We start from the raw sequence: 22,901 nt of genomic DNA, 5'->3' as shown, positions 1-22,901 counted from the left end.
TTACCATCCTGATTTTACAGAGGTGATTCTTTTATTTTTTCTTCAATTAAAATTCTTCTAAGAACTTGATTGTTTTTTCATTGTTCTTAAGATCCAAGGGTTTGGGTCTGTGTTCACCTATGCAAATTGGTGAGGATTTTTATCAAACCTTCCCCAGGAAAGGGGGTGTAGGGTTTGGGGGGGGGGGGAAGGCATTTCCAAGCGGGCTCTTTCCTGGTTATATCTAATCTGCTAGATGCTTGGTAGTGGCAGCAATAAAGTACAAGGGCAAAAGGTAAAATAGTTTGTACCTTGGGGAAGTTTTAATCTAAGCTGGTAAAAATAAGCTTAGGGGGTTTTCATGCAGGTCCCCCACATCTGTATCCTAGAGTTCAGAGTGGGGAAGGAACCTTGACAGCTTGCAATTTCAGGTGCCAATTCCTTTAATATTCTTGGATGAAGATTATCTCCCCCCCGCCAATTTAGTTCCATTAAGCTGTTCGAGTTTTGCTTCTACCTCAGATATGGTAATAACTACCACCATATCCTCATTCCCATTTGTCATGCTACCATTATCCCCAAGATCCTCATTAAAGACTGAGGCAAAGTATTTGTTTAGATATTGGGCCATGCCTAGATTATCCTTAACCTCCACTCCATCCTCACTTCTTTGTTTTCTTATTCATATGGCTATAGAACCTTTTACTATTGATTTTAATTCCCTTTGCAAGGTCCAACTCTACTTGACTTTTAGCCTGTCTCACTTTATCCTTATATGTTTGAGCTCAATAAGGTAGCTTTCCTTGCTGATCCCTCCCATCTTCCACTCCCTGTATGCTTTCTGCTTCTTCTTAATCACCTCTCTAAGATGCTTGCTCATCCAACTTAGTCTACAACTCCTGCCTATGAAGTTTTTCCCCTTTCTTAGGATGCAGGCTTCCGATAGCTTCTGAAGCTTTGACTTGAAGTAACCCCAGGCCTCCTTGGCTTTAAATCCACGAGTTCTTCAGTCCAATCCACTTCCCTAACTAATTTCCTTAATTTTTGAAGGTCAGCCCTTTTGAAATCTAAAACCCTAGTTGCAGATTTATTTTTGTTTATCCTTCCATTCAGTTTGAACTGAATTAGGGATCACTTGAACCAAGGTTGTCCTCTACAACCATTTCTTCTAGGAGGTCCTCACTACTCACCAAAACCAAATCTAAAATGGCATCCCCTCTAGTCAGTTCAGCAACTACTTGATGAAGGAATCCATGAGCTATCGCATCTAGGAAAGTCTGAGCCCTATTATTACTAGCACTTGTCCTCCAGTCTATATCTGGGAAGTTAAAGTCTCCCACGATCATGCAGGTTTCAGAGTAGCAGCCGTGTTAGTCTGTATTCGCAAAAAGAAAAAGGAGTACTTGTGGCACCTTAGAGACTAACAAATTTATTTGAGCATAAGCTTTCGTGAGCTATAGCTCACTTCATTTCCACCAAATGCATCCGATGAAGTGAGCTGTAGCTTACGGAAGCTTATACTCTAATAAATTTGTTAGTCTCTAAGGTGCCACAAGTACTCCTTTTCTTTTTATGATCATGCAGTTTCTATTAGTATTTACTTCATTAAACACACTAAAGAGGGCTCTATACATATCCAACTTAGATCCTGGCGGTCTATTGCACACCCCAAGCACTATCGCAGGGGAGACTCTAGTAGTTTTCTTCCCCAATGTGATTTTTGCCCAGACTGACCCTTATCCATTCTATTGCTTCTCATCTCTTTACATTCTACCTCATTGATATACAATGCTACTCCACCATCTTTACCTTTGTCTTTCCTAAACAGCACATACCCTTCAATATCTGTAGGCCAATCATGACTACTATTCCACCATGTTTCTGTTATCCCTGTAATATCTGGTTTCACTTCCTGTACCAGTAGCTCTAGTTCCTCCATTGTTACCTAGGTTCCTCGCATTGGTATACAAACATCTTAATTTTTGCTGTTTGGCCTTGCTGACATTCTTTACACGATTAGGCATGGACATTCTACAGCCAGTATGACCCATTAGACTGGTATCCACACTGCCCTTCCTCCTTATGTCCATTCTCCTACCCACGGCTGTATCCTTTCTTACTTTGTTTTCTTCCCTCTCAGTGCTAAAATCCAGCGTGGAGATTACCTGAACATCTCCCATCCATCTCCCCCACATTCCTAGTTTAAAGCTCTTAATCAATTGTGCCAGCCTCCATCCTAGAAGTTTATTTCCTTCCCTATTCAGATGAAGTCCATCCCGAGAGATCTGTCCTCTGTCCATGAATGCCTCCCAGTGGCCATACATCCCAAAGCCCTCCTTATAGCACCACTGCCTGAGGCATCTGTTGGTCATAATCTTGACACACCTTTGTTACCCTTCTCTAGGAAGAGGCAGAATCCCACTAAAGATCTGAGCCTCGATTTCCTTAAGCATCTTCCCTAGCCTGGCATAGTCTCCCTAGATACGTTCCAGTGAGAATCTACCTGTATCATTTGTTCCCACATGAAGGAACATCAGTGGATTCTTTCCCGCTCCCTTTAGGATCCTCTTCAACCTCAGGTCTACATCCTGTATCTTAGCACCTGGAAGACAGCACACCCTTCTATTCTCTGGATCAGCTCTGGTTACAGGCCTGTCCATTCTCAGTAAGGAGTCCCCGATCACGTCGACCTGCCTTTTCCTGGTGACAGTGCAATTCTCTAGTCTATCCCCTGTTCCCTCTGGCTGCAAGTTTTTCCATTCCTATTCTACCTTGTAATCCTCTTCAACCCATCCTGTATCCTCCAGGGGCTCATATTTGGTGTAGTCTCTATTGACCCTTCCCCTTTTCCTATAGGACTAGTCACTCTTTTCTTCCTTGCCCTTCCACCTTCAGTGACCAGCTCCTGAGCCCCTTCTTCATTTTCCAACTCTGCAAACCTGTTCTTGAGCTCTATTTCTCTGTCACTAGCCCATCTTTTCCTCTGCCTGGTTCTCTTAGTCACATGCTTCCACAGTCCATTTTCTTCATCCAGCAGTCTCCCCTCAGAGTTCTTTGGTCCTGCTTCCACCTGCAAGTCTGAGCTTTTCCCTTCAGCTACCTCAGGTCTTTGCTCCATAATCTGCTCGAACCCCCTTCTAAACTCAACCAGACTTTCCACCTGCATCTCCAATCCTCGGATCTTTTCTTCCATCAGCTCTATCAGACAGCATTTCATGCAGACAAAATTCTTTCCAGCTCCCCCCTCCAGGATCATGTACATACTGCAGCTTCCACATCCAGTCATCTTCATTGTGTCATCCACTACTTGGGTCACTCCCACTGCTGCCTCTGTATCTATCTGTCACAGCCTTCCCACCTAAATCCTGTTAATCTGGGAAAACAAACAAGCCCTGCAATACAAACTCCCCTTACAAACTCCCGTTTACAGCTCTGTTTGCTGGCTCCTGTGCCGCTGCAGCTGTCTTGTTACGAGTTTTCTTTTTGAACCCACCATCGTTATCTATATCCTTGTCATCCAGAATGGATGAATGCAAGGCTACTCTTGGAAACGTCATCCAGCCCAGAACGTGACTGTCTACTACCTTACCAGTGGTTCCAGTTAGGCACATGCCGCACTAATACTCCATTGACTGCACTGGGGTCCACTGGGTGTCTGGGTGCCATTCAAAATACTAGTTTTGAGCTATAACTCTTTATGGCTTGAGCCCTATATATCTTAGAGCCCTGAATATTGTCTCTTTATACTACAAACCAGCAGTTGAAATTAGCTGGGATGTTCAAGATGAGTCCTTCGATTTATTCTTCTTTAGGGGCTGACAGGAAAGATGGTTTTGTGGTAAAGGCACTGGATTGGAATCAGATCGAAGTTCAATCTTTCCTCAACCACAGACATCCTGTATCTTCGGGAAAGTTACTTAATCTGTCAGTGCCTTATCTGTTTTTCCCCAATTTTTGTCTGTCTTTTCTATTTTGGCTGTCTATGTTCAGTATCAAGCACAATGGGTCCCCGATCTTAGCTGAGGTCTCCCAGAACTACTACTATAATAGTTCTCCATGGGAAGACCCTTGAATTTACTTCCTCTGAGATTCAAGAGGACATGTTGCAAAGCCCATCTATTCTTTCAGGCTTTTCCAGAGGAGACAGGTTGGGGTTGGAGGTACTGAGAGGAGGTGGAGAGTTTTTAATTACTGTTAGTAGATATGTTAGTAATATGTTTGTGATTTATTGTTTTTTGTACAACTAGGTGAACTTTTCTAAATTGCAGGGCCACCTTGCCCCATCTTGTTTCTGGCTAGCTGCTGCCTCAGTTTCCCTTCAGTTCCAGGGGCTGATTGCCTGCCGGCACATTCCACCACATGTAGGCTGCTGGCCTGTGCCTCCCAAACCCATGAAGGACTCAGTGCCAGGCTCAGAGTCTGCATCAGGCCCAGTTTTATTCTCCAAATGCAACATCTAGCAAAACATCAAACACAAAACCAGCTCCTCTGCCCACCTTGGGCTACAGCTCCCAGAGGCTTTTCCCCTTTGCTTCTCTGTCCCTCCCACTTCAGGGTTCACTGCAGGAGCCAGTCTCCCTCCTGCAGCTCCTTCTAACTGAGCTTTTTCAGCTCTTTATGGAAAAGACTTGATCCCTTCCCAGCTGATAAACGTACAGGGCTGGCAGGCCTGCAAGCTTCCCAGCCCTTGAAAAGGTAGGGTAACCTGCGACATGATAAAATAAAGGAATATATGTCATTGCCATTGATGTCTCATTGTAGAGATTTTATTGCAGATAACTACACATGTAAATATGGGGTCAAAAGTTAACCTTCTAGTTTATGAATAGATCATTTTGAGACTCAAATTGCTGTGATATACGTTTTGCTGGAGGACACTGTGTCCCCATTAGAATGTGAAGTTTGGTATCTAGAAAAGAATAATCTCCATGGCATGCTTAATAAGGGGGGGAGAATAGGTTACCTGACCAGACGAAATGTCAGAAATGCTATGATGAAGTGTCCACATTGGGCCATGTGTTTTTCAATTATATGGATCAGAAACTTACCTGCAGCATCAAGTAGCCAAGTTTAGTGGATAAGTATTAAACAAAAAGAATTTCAGCCTTAGTATAAAAATGAACAAACAAGTTTAAGAAAGAAAAACAAATTGTTTCTATAGTTATATAGTAATAGAGTGTCATACAGCTACACACAGTGATTTACAGAGCACGATGAGCACAGTATAAATACCTAGCCAGATAGATTTCTAGAGCATCTTACAAGCCTGTCCACTCCTGATGCCATTCAGATCAATGGTAGTTCTGACATTGATTTCAGTGGTAGCAGGGACAGGTCCTAACTCAAACTCAGGGTATGTCTACACGAGAGCTGCTATGATGGCAGAGCTACAGTTCTGCATCTGTGCCACTGCATTGTTGATGCTTCCTGCATTGACAGAAGAGGTTTTCCTGTCAATGCAGTTAATCCACCTCTGAGAGGCAATAGCTAAGTTGACAGAAGAATTCTTCCATTGACCTAGCCACATCTACTGTGGGTTAGGTTGACCTAACTATGGTGCTCTGGGTGCAAAGTTTTTCACAACCCTGAGCAACATAACTAGGTCAATCTAATTTTTAAGTGTAGACCAGTCCTAAGAGGAGACAAAGGGCAATATATTCAGGCACAAGATGATGTTGGTGGGGAGATCAACAGTAAGTAGACAGTTGATATGCAGTTTCAGATCAAAGAGGATATTTATGGATAAATTATAAAGTCTCTCAATAGCAGGTTTACACTGGAAATGCAGATACATTTTCAAGAATTGTGGTAGTTGGAACCAATCCTACAATCACAGTCCTCATATGCATCTAGAGACAAATCCATTGGCTACACTGGTGCCAGCTTCAGCAGACACCATAATGAAGTAGATGCCAGTATGTCTGAGGCCCTGATTGAAAGAGAAGAGTTCATAAAGGATAACAATGAAGCATTATTCCAAAGATTTTTAAAGTCCTTTCTCTTATTTTCTTAGCAATTAAGTTTCCTAAATATCTATAGGACATAAGGACCTTCCATAACCTGCTTGTTGCTACAGTTTGTTCATTTAATGAACTAAATCTCCTTTTTATGGTGTCACTGTCACTTTAGAAAAAAATCCCGATTTTGTTTTTACTCAGTCTTTACTCCAGCAGACTGCCCAACGAATGTCAATCTCCTTTTGTTTACACTGGTGCAAATCAGGACTGACTGTTGAAGTCCATGGAATGACACCAGTGGTGCAAGGGAGCTCAAACTGAGTGCATAATCTACTGTGTAAAGTCTTCAGGACTTGACCCATCAGTAGAAGAATTTATTTAGTTGATCCAAGAGCAGGTTAACAAAAAAAAACTTGATCACATTTTACACAAACCTATGTGATGAAGCAATTTCTGATAGTAGAGGACTTACTCTGGCAGAAAAAAGCCTAACAAAATCCAGTGGCTGGAAGCTGAAACTAGAGAAATTCAGACTAAAAATAAGGCACAATTTTTTAACCATGAGGGTAATTAACCATTTGAACAACTTGGTTAGACATGTGGTGGATTATCCATCACTTGAACTCTTTAAATCAGGACTGGTTTCTTTATAAAATATGCTATAGCTCAAACAGAAGTCAAGGGCTTGATGCAGAAATTATGGGGTGAGGATGTATGGCCTGTGTTAGGCAGGAGATTGAACCAGATCATTATTCTTCTGGCCCTTTTGGCCCTAAAAATCTGTATTTATGGTAATATGATGTGAAAAGTTTAATATATGTGACCCTTTGTCCTAAAAGCTAGTGTTTACACACAATGGATTCAAGATTAATAAATGTTTAAACATTTATTAAACGTTTTTTCCACAGCCTCTGACTTCCTGGAAAGCCCATAACAATGCTGAAAATGTTTCCCAAATGGAAACTTTTGCCTAGAACATCAGTTGCCTCCAGAGTACCTGAATATTATAGAAAACTTCTCCAAGTCAATTTAAGCCTGACTGCTATTCCTGAATGTATCTCCACCAGAATTCCTTCCCTTCCCCCACCCAGTAACTGCATTAAACATCTTTTGTGTTACAGAACTGCAGTTCATTGTGCTTTCAGGAGTTTTGGGGACTGAGTGAAAATAATAAATATCAAGTTATATTAATATATAGAGATTATATATAGCAATCAAAAGAGATGAAAAACAAAGTAATAAAACTCAAATTTTGTAACCGTAAGATATGAAGGTGCTTACAAAAATTCTACCCCATTATGACCAATAATAAATTCCACTAAATTTGAGAGCTCTGGAATGTGTTGGTGGTAAGTGGAAGATGATAAATGCAACTAATCCATGGGATTATGTATTCACACTATCATTGCTCATGCTTTTGTTGAAAACCTGGAAAAGACATTACTGAATGCCACTTTCTATAGCTTTCAGACAAGCATTATAGCTTGGCTATTTCAATTTTTAGATAATCTTCACTGCTAGCTAAAGATAAATGCATTCAAGAGACTTAATATGCTGAGTGAATTGCTTTAATGGGAATTGATCAAATGCCCCAGTTTTACCCGAATCATTGCCCATGGGCACTGTCTTTTGAAGCCCACATGGATTACTATGATTTTTGTAAGCTTCCAGAATCTGGAATGTACTTCAATTCCCTCCTAGGCTATCAAGTGGTTTTTACTGAATGTTTTTTTGTGCAAGATCTTGAAGCCAACTGTTAATACAGAGGGCTATGTTGAAAAGGGGCTGTTCAGAGCCAGCTTTTCATAAGAACAGGCATATATTGTATTTACTAACACTTTAATGACTCATAATTGGGACTGTACAAACATTTCTAAGAATTTAACTTTGTTTTTTCAGTTATGAGACCAACTGCATACTGAACATTGAAACAAGCACAGATTTTTGCTGTGAATATCAGGACTGTGGGAATCCTCCTCCCCCTGGCAGAGGGGGAAATTGTAGGGACAGTTTCTGGTTATTTAATAGTACCCTGCAAAAGCCTGGTTGCCTAATAAAAACTTTCCAGTGAAAAGAATGCATGTGAAATATACAAGCTTCCTCAGACATTCACCATTTGGGGCCATCCTCTGTATTGACTAAGAACTGTTGCCTCTCCTCATAATCTTAAATATGAAAGATTATGATGCCTCTGAAAACCATGGGGCTGCCTCTGAAGAGCGTCACTGATCTGGTGGCCTAAAACAGGATCCAGGCTTTAAGGCATACTCCTTTTTAAATCTTGAGGATAAGCAGCATCTTGCAATATGGTATCCAATGTAGAACATAGAAAAATTGTAGCAAAACAGAGTATTAATATTAAAAAATGTAAATAAGTTACAATGAACTTGCTATTGAACTCAGAGGTGGCCAGTTCCAGACCAATGTAATTACTTTTGGGAATAAGGTAGGGTTGTGAATATTAGGAGACCATCATACGGGGCCTCATCCAAAACAACGGGAAGTCAAGGGAAGACTCCCTTAACTTCCAGACCTTGGACCATGCTGTGGGGTTTTTTTGGGACAATGGTGTGGCATGGTATGAAGGCCTCAGTGACATATATGACCATGTTATGCACATGTGACAAGTCACAGGTTAGGCAGCACATCCCAAATGAGTCCTTTACACCACACCACATCATTTCTTCTGTATAGGCTGCCAATTTTACAGAAAATATAGTTTAGAAGTTTTAAAGAGGGTGAGGTTTTTTTGAAGCTTGTTACTTCTTTATGTCCTTCCTTGTAAAACCAAGATCTTCTAGCACCATGAATTCAATGGTATAAGTCTCAGAGGCAGAGCAAAATTATAGCTACTATATATTTTATAAGCCTCTAGAATTCTTAACATAGCTTTTCCATAAAACAATCTCAGTTTAAAGTTCAATATCTCGTGATCTACCAGAGCCCACAAGGGGAGAGGCAATTCTTGATTTGGTCCAAAGCAGACAGGATCTGGTTGGTAACAGCGACCATAATGTAATTAAATTTAACATCCTTGTAGGAGGGGGAGGGGAAATACCAAAGAAACCCAACACAGTAGCATTTAAGTACAAAAAGAGGATCAGCACAAAAATGAGGAAGCTAGTTAAATGGAAATTAAAAGGAACAGTCACAAGTGAAATGCCTGCAAGCTGCATGGAAACTTCTTTAAAACACTATAATAGAGAGACACTATATGAATACTCTAAATTTAAGGGGAGGGGAAGAAAAAAAAACAAACAAGGACCAAAAATGTCACCATGGCTAAACTGTGTAAAAGGCAGTTAGAGATAAAGACATCTTTTAAAAATTGGAAGTCAAATCCTCCTGAGGAAAATAGAAAAAAAAAACTCTGGCAAGACAACGCATAATTCGGCAGGCATAAAAAGAATCTGAAGAGCAACTAGCAAAAGACTCAAACTAATAGCAAACAATCAGTGTTGCTGCTGGAAGATTGAGGTGCTAAATGAGCACTCATGGAAGACAAGGCCATTGCAGAGAAGCTAAATGAATTCTTTGCATTGGTCTTCACTGGAGAGGAAGTGAGGGAGATTCTCACACCTGACCCATTCTTTTTAGGTGTCAGATCTGAGGAACTGCCCAAGACTGAGGTGTAGTATAAAGCTTTTGGAACAAATTGATAAATTTAACAGTAATAAATCACCAGGACCACATGGTCTTCACCCAAGAGTTCTGGAGGTACTCAAATATGAAATTTCTGAATTACTAACTGTGGTATGTAACCTATCGCTTAAATCAGCCTCTGTACCACGTGACTGGCAGATTGCCTCTGGAGCCTTTAAAAAAAAATCAGCGTTATATGAGCAATCACAGGATCATAACCCTAACTTCAGTACCATGCAAGATAGTTGAAATTATAGTAAAGAACAGAATTATCAGACACAGATGAACACAATATGTTGGGGAAAGAGTTGACAGCTTTTATGAAAGGAAATTATGCCTCACCAATCTGTTAGAATATTAAGAGGGTCAGCAAACATGTGGACAAGGGTGATGCACTTGACATAATGTATTTGGACTTTCAGAAAGTCATTGACAAGGTCTCTCACCAAAGGCTCTTAAACAAAGTAGGCAGTAATGGGATAGAGGGAAGGTCCTTGCATAGATATGTAACTGGTTAAAAGACAGGAAACAAAGGGTAGGAATAAATAATCAGTTTTCAGAATGGGGAAGAGGTAAATAGTGGTGTTCCCCAGGGATCTATAATGTGATCAGTGGTGTTCAACATGTTCATAAATGGAAAAGGGGGGAAACAGGGGGCAAAGTTTGCACTCTATACTAAATTAGTCAAGATAGTTAAGTCCAAAGCAGATTGTGAAGAGTTACAAGGGGATTTCACAAAACTGGGTGCCTGGACAAAGCAGATGAAATTCAGTTGATAAATGCAAAGCAATCCACACTGGAAAACATAATCCCAACTATACATACAAAATGATGAGATCTAAATTAGCTGTTATCACTCAAGAAAGCAGTTATCACTTGGAGTCCCTGTGGAGAGTTCTCTGAAAACATCTGCTCAATTTGCAGCAGCAGTCAAAATAACACCCCCCCCCCCGAACCAAAAAACACCTAACAATGTTAGAAATTATTAGGAAAGGGATAGATAATAAAATAGAAAATATCAGTGTGCCACTATATAAACCCATGATATGCCAACATCTTAAATACTGCATGCAGTTTTGGTTGCCTCATTTCAAAAGAGATACATTAGAACTGGAAAAAAATTACAGAGAAGGGCAACAAAGATGATCGGGGGATAGAATGGCTTCCATGTGAGGAAGGACGAAGAAGATTGGGACTTTTCAGCTTAGAGAAGAGATGACTAAGGGGGAGGTGATAGAGGTCAATAAAGTCACGACTGGTGCAGAGAAGGTAACAAGGAAATGTTATTTACCCTTTCACATAACACACGAACTAGGGGTCACCCAATGAAGTTAATAGGAAGCAGGTTTAAAACGATAAGGAAGCATTTCGTCACACAATGCACAGTCAACCAGTGGAACTCATCAGGGGATGCTGTGAAGGTCAAAAGTGTATCTGGGTTCAAAAAAAAAAAAATATAGATAGATTCATTAAGGATAGATCTGTCAATAGCTATTAGCCAAGATGGTCAGGGATGCAACTCCATGCTCTGGATGTCCCAAATCTTGGGCTGCCAGAAGCTGGGACTGGATGACAGAGAATGGATCACTGAATAGTTGCCTTGTTCTGTGAATTTCCTCTGAAGCATTTGGCACAGGCCACTGTTGAAAGAGGATACTGGGCTAAATGGACCATTGGTCTCATTCAATATGGCCATTCTTATGCTATGAGAAACAAGAGAAATTAAAGCAGGAACAAAAATAAAGTCCAACAGTTTTACGTTAGAACCGCCACCCTGAATCTGGGGATTCAGTCTCTGCTCCCTGGTCCTTTGGGGGTCCCAGGCCTGCCCTCTCCTCTAAGTGCCAGCCCAGGGACCCTGGGCTAGGCAGTCAAAGATTGTTTGTGTATGTATGTCTCTTGCTACCTCCCACCTCTACCCCTTGCAGGTATCTTCTGTATGGCAACCTTCCCAGACCTTTCTGCCAGCAAAGTGGTCCCTCTAGGCAACTTTCCTGCATCTGATACTGTAGTGCTTCTCCTCTGTGGTGTTCAGCCTCTGACAGTCACCCTGCTCTGGCTGTTTGCAGCTTTTTGTTGCAGTTGCCACTAACCAACCATTTAGCCACAGCTGAGAGTGAGTGCACTCTTCATTAACTCTTTAGGTGCCACTCCCTTGTGGGATCTATACACCCCAGCAGAGATGCAGTCTGAGAGGGAGACCATCAGGTAGAAACCTCCCATAGATTCTTTACAATCAGTAGTTTGGCACGATCTAACTAAGGCCTTCCTGCCCTAGGGAACTTCTTTTCTGCACAAGTAGAGACGGGATCCTGATATTTGCCTGACAAGTGAAGAGTTAAATTTGTCCAGGGTACCCGCAGTTCACATCTTCAGCTGGGAGAGTAAGATAGTGGCAATGATCCAGATATTTTTCAAAGGGACAGCTGACTAGTGTCCTAACAGAAAAAGTGGCCAGATCCAATGGAGTCCTGTGATATCAATTATTGTGTCTTTGATCCTGGACTAGGAATGAAGGCTAAAAGTTAACAGGAGTTAAGAGAGGCATCTTAAAGGTCATGAGGTTGGGGGGAAAAGGAAGGGAATGAGTGGAAGAAAAAAAAAGTTAATGGAGGAGGATAGGAGCAAGGGAGGGAGGGAGTGGACAAATGTGGGTGGCAAAAATGCAAGAGTGGAAAAGGAAATGGCAAAAAAAAGTGTAGACCTTTGAGCCAAAATTTCCAGAAGTGGCCACTGATTTTAGCCAACTTGAAACACCCTAGACATAATTTGCAGAAGTGCTGAGCATCTGTAACACTAACAGGCCTTAAGAGGATGCGAGTGCTCAGCACCTCTGAAAAGTCATGCCCCAGGTGTCCAAGTTAGGTACCCCAGAACAGTGGGCATATTTTAAAGTTTGGAGGGACAAGGAGGTGTGCGTGCAATGGCAGGAAAATGATGTTCTTCCCTGTAACCTCATCTCAAAGGCCAATGCCTCTCCCTGTCTCATTGCGGGTGGCTGCATCTCATCCTGTGGAGCTGGGAGGTTATGCTGTTAATTCCAGTTTCCCAATCACTGTTTTTGTCTTCATAAAGTAATAAAGCCTATAATAAGCAGTGCAAGGGCATGTTCCCTCAGGACATTTTAGTACTTTCACAGGCTCTCATCTATCCTGAGAAAAATCAGTTGTTCATTTGAATGTGGTTAATAAGGAAATGGATTTGCTCTCTCAGGACTGGAAGTCTCCAAAGCAATTGTTTTCCACTCGCCACATGGCAAGAAGAGCTGCAATTTACAAGGCAAAGTGAACATTTGAGAACGAGGATTACACTGCTAGGCAGTTTGGAATAGCTGCTCCTCCTTGAGAGTATAGAAGGGATCGAGGAAAGGGTTTGGGTTTCCATGGTTGCCAGATGAGATGAGTGTATTGAATATGGAATGTCTTGAATCTTCTCTCAATCATTCCTTTTATTCCTGTTCTCTTTCCCCATCAACTCCAGAATCCAGCTCCTGAATGTCCTTAGACTTAAGACTTCTGATTTTACACTGGTATAAGCGAGAAGCAACTCTACTGATCTCAGTGGAGTTACACCAAGGGAAAAACCAGTGCAAGTGGGAACAATATCAGGCCTGGGTGTTATCAGCTTTTGAGAATACAAGGAAGAAGCAGCTAAATACATCAGGTACTCTCCACATACAAAGCAGCTGTAGGACAGGTACATTTTCTGCATAATTTTATCATTAAACTATTTTAAAACCTTCTTAGAAAGAAATTTCTTTTGTAAAAAGCCAATTGCGTGGCCTGTCCCTGCTGGACCAAACTAGCAAGGAGAGGTATAAAAGGAAGAAGAGGTGATGCTAAAAACACTGACACTCTCCATCTAAAGAAGCATGTTTATTCTGAAGGTGTGCCAATCTGTTTTTTTATTTTACAAAAGAAACAAGGAATTGAGATGCAAAGATGTGTTAATGCAATACATCTCAGGGCTTTTAAATTCCCAACAGTCAATGAATGCTTCCTACAGTAACCACAGCTTGGACACATACATTCATATGGGAGAACGCACAGTCTAGTGGTTGAGACATGGACCAAGTGACAAAAGATCTGAGTTCTGTTCCCTGTTCTGAGACTTTGAACAAGTTGCTTCATCTCTCTGGGGCTTGGCTTCTCTTTCTTCCCTCCCCCTTCTGTAAAATAGAGAATACCACCTACATCAGAAGGGTGTTGCAAGACTTAAATATCTAATGTCCATCAGTACTGTGAAATCCTCAGAAGAAAGATACTATAGAAGTGAAAACTATTGTTATAAACCATGTATTAGGGCATTAAAGTTAATACCATCTACACACACACACACACACACACACACACACACACACACACACACACACAAATAAAAAAACTACATGTGTACAAGGGGGCTGTGCTATAATTGTTGCGGGTATCATTATTTTAAAATCCTTGAGTGTTGTATATTTAAAGTCTCAAGATGCATGAAATTCAAATTCTATGTATGTTGTGCATGTAAAATGTCATTTAAATCATAATGTTATTAGCTGGTTTGTATGTAATGTTGTATTTAGCATTTGGGGGTTAATAGTTTAGAACAGCTCCATTTCTAGGACTGAGATCCCAGAAATCTATAAAATACTTTTGAGTCCTATAGCCAATGCCTTTGCATGTTGTATTTATGGCAGCAGGAAATGAGCAAAGAAAATCCTGAATGCAGTGAGGATTCTAATGTCACACATTTTGATTTACCATGTTCAAACCTACGTCTGGTCGTGTTTGAATTTTTACCAGTCTATTTCCTCTGCTTGAGGATTATCTACTTTTAAACAACAAAAAGAGAAGCCAAATATGCCAACCTATTTGCTTCAAATGTTCTAAAGAAAACACTGTGTGCTTACTTTCAGGCATTTCTTCCTAAAGACTCTCAGAGCCAGGCACAATGTTAATGATCTGTTCAAGTACTCTGAATTCAGAATCTGAAGTGCCTCTTATTGTTGACAAAATATGGTCCTTATTTTGTCATATTATCAGTTTATTAATCCAAGTACAAGTCCTAAAAGCCTTACTGATTTCAATGCAAATTCCTGGTGCTCAGCACCTCTCAGTATCAGGCCCCAAGAAAGAAAAAAAAAAATGTATCAGAGATTCACTCTTCTCATTACTATTTGTTTAGGCCTTATTTTGTTTAGACACATTTTATACATATTGGGTCTGGGTTGCTTGGTCAGGCATAGGCTCAATCTGGATTTTATAAGAAATCTGCACTATGAAGTAGGCCAGAATCTCTAACTGTCAGCTTCTCACCACTCTTGCTAAAATTTTCTTCACAAGGCAAGGCACTTTAAATCTGTTTTTTCTCTTACATCCCCCTCTGGACAAGTATGTGAAATGTCCACAATATGGAGATATTTAGATAAATTCATTATTGCTATAGCTCAATTCAATGGTGCAACACTCGGGATAAATTTGTTTCACTGTCTGGGAGTTAGTATACCAGGTCCACCACACCCTGTAACATTGTAGATGTCAATGAAACGCTGAAAGTAAAGAAACAAATCCAGGTGATCCAATCAATGGCTTGTTGTACCAGGAAGCCTAATTATTCTGCCCTTATTGGGCATGGCTCTGATCTCAAGTATGAAGAAAGAATAGCTGAGTCAGGGCAAGTCAGACATGAATCCAATCTGTTTCATCTAAGAGTTTGTGTGCACACACACAGTTGCACTGGTTTAAACTAAAGATGTTATTTTAAACTGATTTAGTTAAATCAGTATAAGAGGTCGAGATGACACTGATTTTAAACTAGGCTTATTTTCAGTGACACTGGACTCTTTGGTTCTATTCTAGGGTCTGCTGTAGTAGGCACAGACTCTCTGCTCAAACTTGTGCCCTTCTGTCTAGTCCACTCCAACCTGTCTCAGTCCTGGGTCAATATAGCAGCAGTCAATGGAGCAGGCTCTGTCACTTTGTGGTGATGGCGCATACGCAGTTAGGTCAGTCATAGGAGCTGTGCGAGGCTCAAACTTGCTCAGTGAGGCGAGAAGATTTGGAAATTTTACCTGCTACAACTGAAGAAGTCTCTACTGAGCATGTGTTAACTGATTTTTCAAAGGCTTATAACTTGGCCAAATTTGGGCAGATGTTCACAGTGATTGCAAAGTGGTGTTATCATGGGAAATATCAGGCAACCTTAGTAACAGGCTGTGCTACCAGCTCTACTTACAATGATACCAAATATAGTAGGCAATTTGACACCTATATCTTTATCTGTACAAACATTTTCATCACTGAATTGTTAAACAGCCTGTTCCCAGAAAAACTGTGCCTGTAATTTGATCACATTAAAACTAATAATTCAGAGTCAAATTTAAGCTTCCTCTTCCAGGGATGTGCACTCAGACAAAGATGTCAATTAAAGGGCAATTGTTGCATCCATTCTAGGCTCCCTAGACACCTGCAGCAAGGACATTCTCAGCTGGAACCTGTGGCCTGGGCCAGCATGGACTTTTACATTCGTGTTCCCCATGGCCACTCCACATCTGCAGATTACTCCTGCTGCACAGGGTGACTGTAGGGCTTTGGTCAGGTTAGTATACGTGTCCACATTCACTCTGGGTTTACACCACCCCTTCCAACACACAGCTAATAAGGTTTGAATTTAATCCTGTGTCTCTTCAGAAATATTAGGAAGAGTCAAGGGAAGAACTTTGCTGATGAGCACCAGTTATAGGGAGAATTTGTTTGCCCTTTTCTTCAAAGTTTGCTGCAGTATTTCCCCTCCTAACGGCCTCCCTCTCATAGGCCATGTCTACACAGGGACACCCAGAAAAGTTAAGGTGAATCAACCAAGAGTGTGAAGTTGATGCACATAAATTACGTTATGCCCACCCCCATTGGTTTCATTCAGGAGTAAGGTGGTCTTTAGGTAACTAGCTTCATCATCCAAGGATCTGACTGAACTTTCCTGAGTGTCCCTGTGTGGAAAAGCTCAAGAATGCCATGGCTAGATCTTCTCCTCTGTTACTACTACAAAAGGTGTAGGAATCCTGTTGCTTTTGGAGATTTGAAGTCTACACTGCATCCTCGAGCCAGATAAGGTAGTCTGCCAGAACCAGAACCCTGCTATTTGTTGCATGGAAGTAGTGAATGAAGATACCTTACCTGTTGCCTTTTCAGGATTATTGCACATGAAACACTGCCATGTTCCTGCTTCCTCACTGTATCCAAATAAATCAAAGAACCTCACTTCTTCCAGATGCATCCGTACATGGTCCAGATCCTAGGGCAGTAAAAAAATTCACAGCATGAATGATCCGATTGCCCCACAATTTATTACTTGTAAAATGAAGTCATATGGGTGAGTGCTGGGAGTTTATAAATAGCATCTGGTGAGCATTGAGCTTTTGGGGGGTTAAGGTCTAATAGAGTCCCTTCTCTCATGTTTTGTGGCAGCAAACACCCTGTCTGGGTGGATCTATTAAAAACAGGGTGTCTCTTTTCTCTTAACAGAAGCAGCTGAAGTTGCAACTCTTCAGAAGGTAGGGTTTGGGGAGTTTGATACTCTTCTGTTCTCGCCAGCTTTGCTCTGGCCACGCCTGCCTGCAAGCTTTTGCTCGCCACTCCCTCCAGCTGCAACTTCTTTACTACTTTCAGCTTCTCTCTACGACTTTTTTTTTTTGGACCCATTAGGCTCACAATGGTTTCTAGTGACATTATACTGCTGGGAATTTCCTCCCTTTTAAATGGATATGAGGCCACAACAGTGTTAATCACTGAATGGTAGGTTGGAGCCCACTCTTTTTTAAAAAGACAGACTAGAGGGTTTTGGTGGCCAGAACTCAAACCTCTGGTGAACAGCACTGATATTATGAGGTTTAGTTCCAAAACTGCAGTAACAGGTTAAATTAATCTCAACTGTTAAATGACTACAAACTGTTTTCTTAACAAACCTTAAAGGAGCCACTATCCCAGCTGTGGCTTGCTGGACTACAGCAGCGTTCTAGTCTTGCCTTATCTCCTGGCCGTGCCACTAGAGCCAAGGGGAAAAGAGGAGCCCGCTACAACAGATCTATGCCATTCAGGGACGCCCCCAGTCAGAGGAATCTCCAGCTGGCTAGAGTCCTTGACTCTAAAGGTTCTTTGTGCTGGCAGACAGAGGAAAAGGGCTGTATTGCAGGGGGAAATTTGGCCCATTGTTTTCACAACTAGGGACTCCCCGGTACTTCTAAGATGGGGATAGAAATGTTTGACTACCCTCTTCCTCCATAAAAGACCTCATTTCAATCAACTGCTGAGTTTGAAACAGACACATGCACAAATACCAGATACAGGGACATCTGCAAAAACACATTTATTGTCCCAAGGAGAGATGGCAGTCAAAGAAGCACATCAGAAAAGCCTGCTAATTACATTTAATTTCCATCAGCAGAAACAGGACAAAAAGATTCTCTGTCCAAAAGGAGCTGAAACATAAATGTGTTTCCCAGCACACCAAGAACTAAGGATTGAAAAGCTGAATCTTAAAAAAGTTTTAAAATCATTTTGTCTAATGGAGGAGAAATATCTATACAAGGCCTATAGAAGCAAGAGGGTCTTCCGGTCTTCTACTGATTTCTGGCCTGGCCTAACATGCCAGCTCCCACTGGACTACACGAGGGACACATTCCTCCTCTCCCAGTTTGGAATCCTTTTGGTTCTGAAATAGTTTCTTTGATATGGAGACTGTACTCAAGCATACCTCATGTTTGGTGTAACCAGGCTATCTGTGTCTAGGGCGCTTTCTTTCCTGGCGCTAGAGCACCGATTCACTGAAAATGGCAAGTAAAACTTGACTCCTTTGCTCACTGACTGCCCTTCCCATACCAGTGGGACTAACTTTCCTCCTACAAGGGAACCCTCTCCATTCATGGCACTCAGCAGGCTGCTTTTCTCTGAACTCGAAGAGCTTTCTCTACACTGACCATACTTGTTCAGCTGACTTGTCAATGGCAGGATAGATGGTAGCTACTTAGGCAGGAACCACCGCAGGTTTTTCAGAGGGAGACTCAGGCACAATGATCCAAGGTAACAGAGTAAGCAAGATGTGCCCAGATAGCTTCTGGAAGTTTCCCTGTTCCCTTGTATCAGTGAAGGAATAGCTTCCAAGAAGGGGACCTGAGCAAAGTAATGGGCAGTGAAGTGCCCTGGGATGTGTTGTCCTCTCTGCCCTGGTGTGGTGTGGCTTCTCTGCCATTAGACTATCACTGAAAAGCTGGGCACAAGGGTGGTGATGCTGCCTCCAGTGTGTCCCCAGGGTCTTCCATGAATGACACATTGTGGAGAGATGAGTTGATAGCATCAGGGTTGAAAGGAAAAAAAAAAAAATCCAGAGAGCGTGTCCCTTCTCTATGCTGTCAAAATCACTTCTTGGGTGGCTAGGGTGCATTGGCTATGGTGCCAGGGGATGGGGAAAAGGCTCAAGAAAAGTCTGTGTGGCAATCAGCAGTTGCTTGAAATATGCCATCTTGTGAGGTGGGAAACTTTTGGGGCAAGAGATTTCCTTGTCCCTCATCTGCATCATCTGGAAGGTGCAAGATGATTACTCAGCTGTGAAAATGAGGTATTTCTTGATGGATAAAGTGATTTATCAAGTGAAGAAATGGAATAAATGGAAATGACAATTGCTTAAAAATATTATTTTCTTGCAAAACTACTTAAAGAAATCTGAAGGAAAAATAGCTGCTCCATCACTTGACAAATGATGGCATGAGTCAACAACGGATTTTGGACTGAGTATAAAACTGGTTCTGTTTTTTATAATGTAGCCTATGTTCTCTGATAAAGAGCTGTGAAGCAACTGACCGGAAATCTATGAGGGTATACATCTGGAAATACTTTATTTCTGGCGAATTTTAAACTGTGCTGTATAAATATTTGTGGCATGATCATACAGTACATTGCTACACAAGATTCTTTGTGTAATGCTAGGTATTTATGATAGTGAGTTGACTGCACATATTGGCCCAAAATCTGCAGTCAATCACCATGATGCAAATCTGAAGCAATTCTATTGGAATCAATATTCTGCTTTCAAGTATACCAGCATTAATCTGGAGTAATGCCTTCACTAGAAGAGGACTATTCCTACCTATTAATATTTTTTCAAATTATTCACGTTTTTAATTTTTCAGTGACATTGTAAACAGGAAACTTACTGAGGATAAGTACATTTAAGAATGAGAAACAGTTACCGAAATCTGAGCATCTCCTTCATTCCTAATATCTTGATATTAGATAATCTACATTCACAACAGCTATTTAGGCCTTGTCAAAGGTATTCTGTTAATCTGGTTATTTTAAAATGTTAAAATAAACAATCTCAAAAAACAAAAGTAGTTCAAACGCATAACAAAACAGAAAATAAATTAATACATTGGTATCAACAACAATGACATTTATTTCTATTTAGATTTAATAGAAAACACCCCTACCTAGGCTTCAGGCTCCCTAAGACTTCATTAATATCACAATAAAATGCCAGTAACATTAACCATTTCAACAGGAATTTAAAGGCCTTCTGAATTGCTTCCAGCAAGTTGCTCAACCAAGATGATGTTTTCCTGGTTTTAGTGGGCAAATGTTATCAGCCAAACCAAACAAGTGAGCAAGCTGGCTGAGCACCCCTGAAGAGCCCAGGGCAGAGAGTAGGCCAACTGGCTGTTCTTAAAGATGTAGATTGTGAAATAAAAGGCAAATGGATCTCTCATCCACCTCTAAAACACAATGCAAGATATTTGCTATTCATATCCTATGAATTGGTGGGTATTGTTATTTATAGAGAATTACTCACATTTTGCAGGTGATATCTGTGATTTGTGAAACAGAATACCACCTAGCACTATGCAAAGATCTCAGAGCACTTCACAATCAAGCCTTAATACCCTTTTTGCAGATGGGGAAACTGAGGCACAGTGTTTCAGTCACTTGCCCCAGGTCACATAAATAAGCCATTCAGAGCCAAGATTAGAAAAACCCAGGTCTTGTGGCTCCCCATCCTATGCTTTAACACTAGTGCTAGATAATTATTTTTCCAAACCATATTTATTTTAGTGTGTAAGAAAGGAGCATGTTATCAAAAACCTAAAATTGTTCACTGCAACCAGTAAACTAATCACAAAGGATTAGTTTGCCAATAAAGAGAATAACTGGATCTCTTTAGCATTCTTGTATCACAATGAAAGATTGCAATGCATGCATACATAGCAAAACAGATACTTAGAGCATTAATGCCTGCTGACTGCATTCTCAACTGTTCCTATAAAGCAACCCCTTATTAAATACAGCTACTCTCCTAATCTCTTTTATAGCTAGACATATATTCTGAATGATTCTGCAGAGATTGCCATGCCTCCAGACTTCAGTAGGTAGGTGGATAAGACCTTCATCCTGTCCCTCAGTGACTTGCCATTATTTCTGATTACTTGCAAAAATATTTCAAAATGCTACTGGAATTTGTTAGACAGTGCAGCTTGCTTTCTCCCAGGAAGAGAGGTGGTTTCTTTAACCATTTTCAGAAACCCAGAGTTTCTGAATTTCCTAAGCTGATGTAGAACATGTGTCTGTTTGTGATGGAATGTACAGTATGGAGTTGGTATTGCCATGTTTTATTACATTTTGATAGACCCTTAAACAGAAAAGAAAAAGGTAAGGACACTTTTCTGAAATGTTTGATGAAAAACTGCAAGGGTGTCTGTATGTGGTGGGGGGGGAAAAAAGGGTATTTTGTTTTTAAGTCTACTTTTCCACATTAGTATTTCTTTTAAGTGTCTTTCTACCTGCAGAAATTGGATGGGCCAGATCCCCAACTGGTATAAACTGCCAGAACTCCATTCATTTACACCATCATTTGAAAATCTGGCCTAATATGCTGATCTGTTACCAGATTATTCAAAGGTAGACTGTGCTAGAAAGTTTACATGACTAAGCACTTCATCCTGTCCCTTGGTACACCGAAGTGTCTAAGAGGTTAGTTAGTTAAGAGTTCTAACCCACAATTGCTTTTCAGAAAAGTTATGGAGTCCTTCTGCACAAGGTGCATTCTCAGCTTCCACTATAGTCACTGGGGGGTTGAGAGTAGGTTGTGTCTTGCACGGTTGGACCTATACACAGTATAAGAAAAGTTTTCCAACTAAAGCAAACTTTTCTGAAAAAGCAAAAGCTTTCAGGAGAGTATGTGTAGTCACACTTGCACTTCTTATAGCCACTTCTGGTCATGTTTGAGAGACATTGAAAAAACTGCATTGGGCCAACAGCTTTACACCGGACTCTAGCTAGTCTTAATCTCTGAATTTCACAAGCAATAAAAAGAAATCTACTACACAATAGGTCCAGAACCTGCTCTCAGAAAAGTCAGCGGGAATTTTGCCAATGAAATCAATTAGAGTTTTGATAGGAGCAATAGCAGGCCCTATATTATTAAGCAAACCAAAAACAAAGAACGTGAAACCAGCCAAATGCTGCACAGCACGAGACTGTTTTAAAATCTCAAGAAAGTCTTTAATGTGTTTCATCTACTTGATTGTTATCCAGTGTGTAATTCTACAACTTGATGAGTTTCCAAAGTTCCATTTTCTAGTTGGTTGGGATCAGTGTTTTAATTTTACAGTTTGATGTATTGTCCCATTAGTTTGGGAACACTGTTACCCAAGAATGTACTCTTACAAAAAAGGAACAATGAAATAACCCCCAAAGGACTAAAAGTAATAGAATTATGCAATGAATACTCTGCAGACTAACAGTTTGCTGGATGTGATTGGTAAAGCCCCAGTGTGGCCCACTGGCCCTATTTAAGGCAGCAGCAGGAACAGGAAGCTGTCTAAACTGGGCTCTGGCTCCAGCTCTGGCTCCTGGATTTCCTGGTATCCCACCCCAGCTTGACACTTGGCATTTGTCTTGCTGTTCCATACCTCCAACGTGTTTCCCGCTTCTTACCCCCTGGTATCCTGACCTGGCCTGACTTTGGTTCCTGACTCATGGTTCTGATCTCCAGTTTGTCTCTTGGTTCCGATCTCCCAATATCCTGTCTCGTGACTGCAAACTCTGGCTTGGACTACTAGGTCGGCCGCCATTGACCTTGGTGTGACACACTGAGCATCGTGGGCTCATTGTATACAAGTGTGGACAGGGATTTGGGGAAGGGGACAATATGGAGCTAGGGGCCAGTCCCCATATGGAAAGGAGATGCACCAGCCCTGAGGGCTACTGCAACTGACCATGAAGTGGTTCTACTGTAAACACCACTAGACTATGAATCTGCCCAGTACACAGCCCAGTTCTTCAGATTGCATGCTGG

General features: G+C 41.1%; 1 protein-coding gene across 4 annotated transcripts in view; it reads right to left on the bottom strand.

Moving 5' to 3' along the window:
* VEPH1 (ventricular zone expressed PH domain containing 1) overlaps positions 1 to 22,901 on the bottom strand; it is a 152,265-nt gene that overhangs the window by 14,688 nt on the left and 114,676 nt on the right. For 3 of the 4 annotated variants that reach the window (XM_038417300.2, XM_038417301.2, XR_005295024.2), the window contains one exon: positions 16,733 to 16,850. In XM_038417300.2, coding sequence (XP_038273228.1) covers positions 16,733 to 16,850 — 118 coding nt within the window. Of the gene's footprint in view, positions 1 to 13,438; positions 13,747 to 16,732; positions 16,851 to 22,901 lie in introns of those variants that run through there. The other variant, XM_043492363.1, reaches the window with a different exon arrangement.

The sequence above is a fragment of the Dermochelys coriacea genome, chromosome 9 (assembly GCF_009764565.3).
Source record: "Dermochelys coriacea isolate rDerCor1 chromosome 9, rDerCor1.pri.v4, whole genome shotgun sequence".
In the NCBI taxonomy this organism is placed as follows: Eukaryota; Metazoa; Chordata; order Testudines; family Dermochelyidae; genus Dermochelys; species Dermochelys coriacea.
Note: the sequence above shows the minus strand (reverse complement) of the source record. Positions and strands in the feature narration are given on the sequence as shown.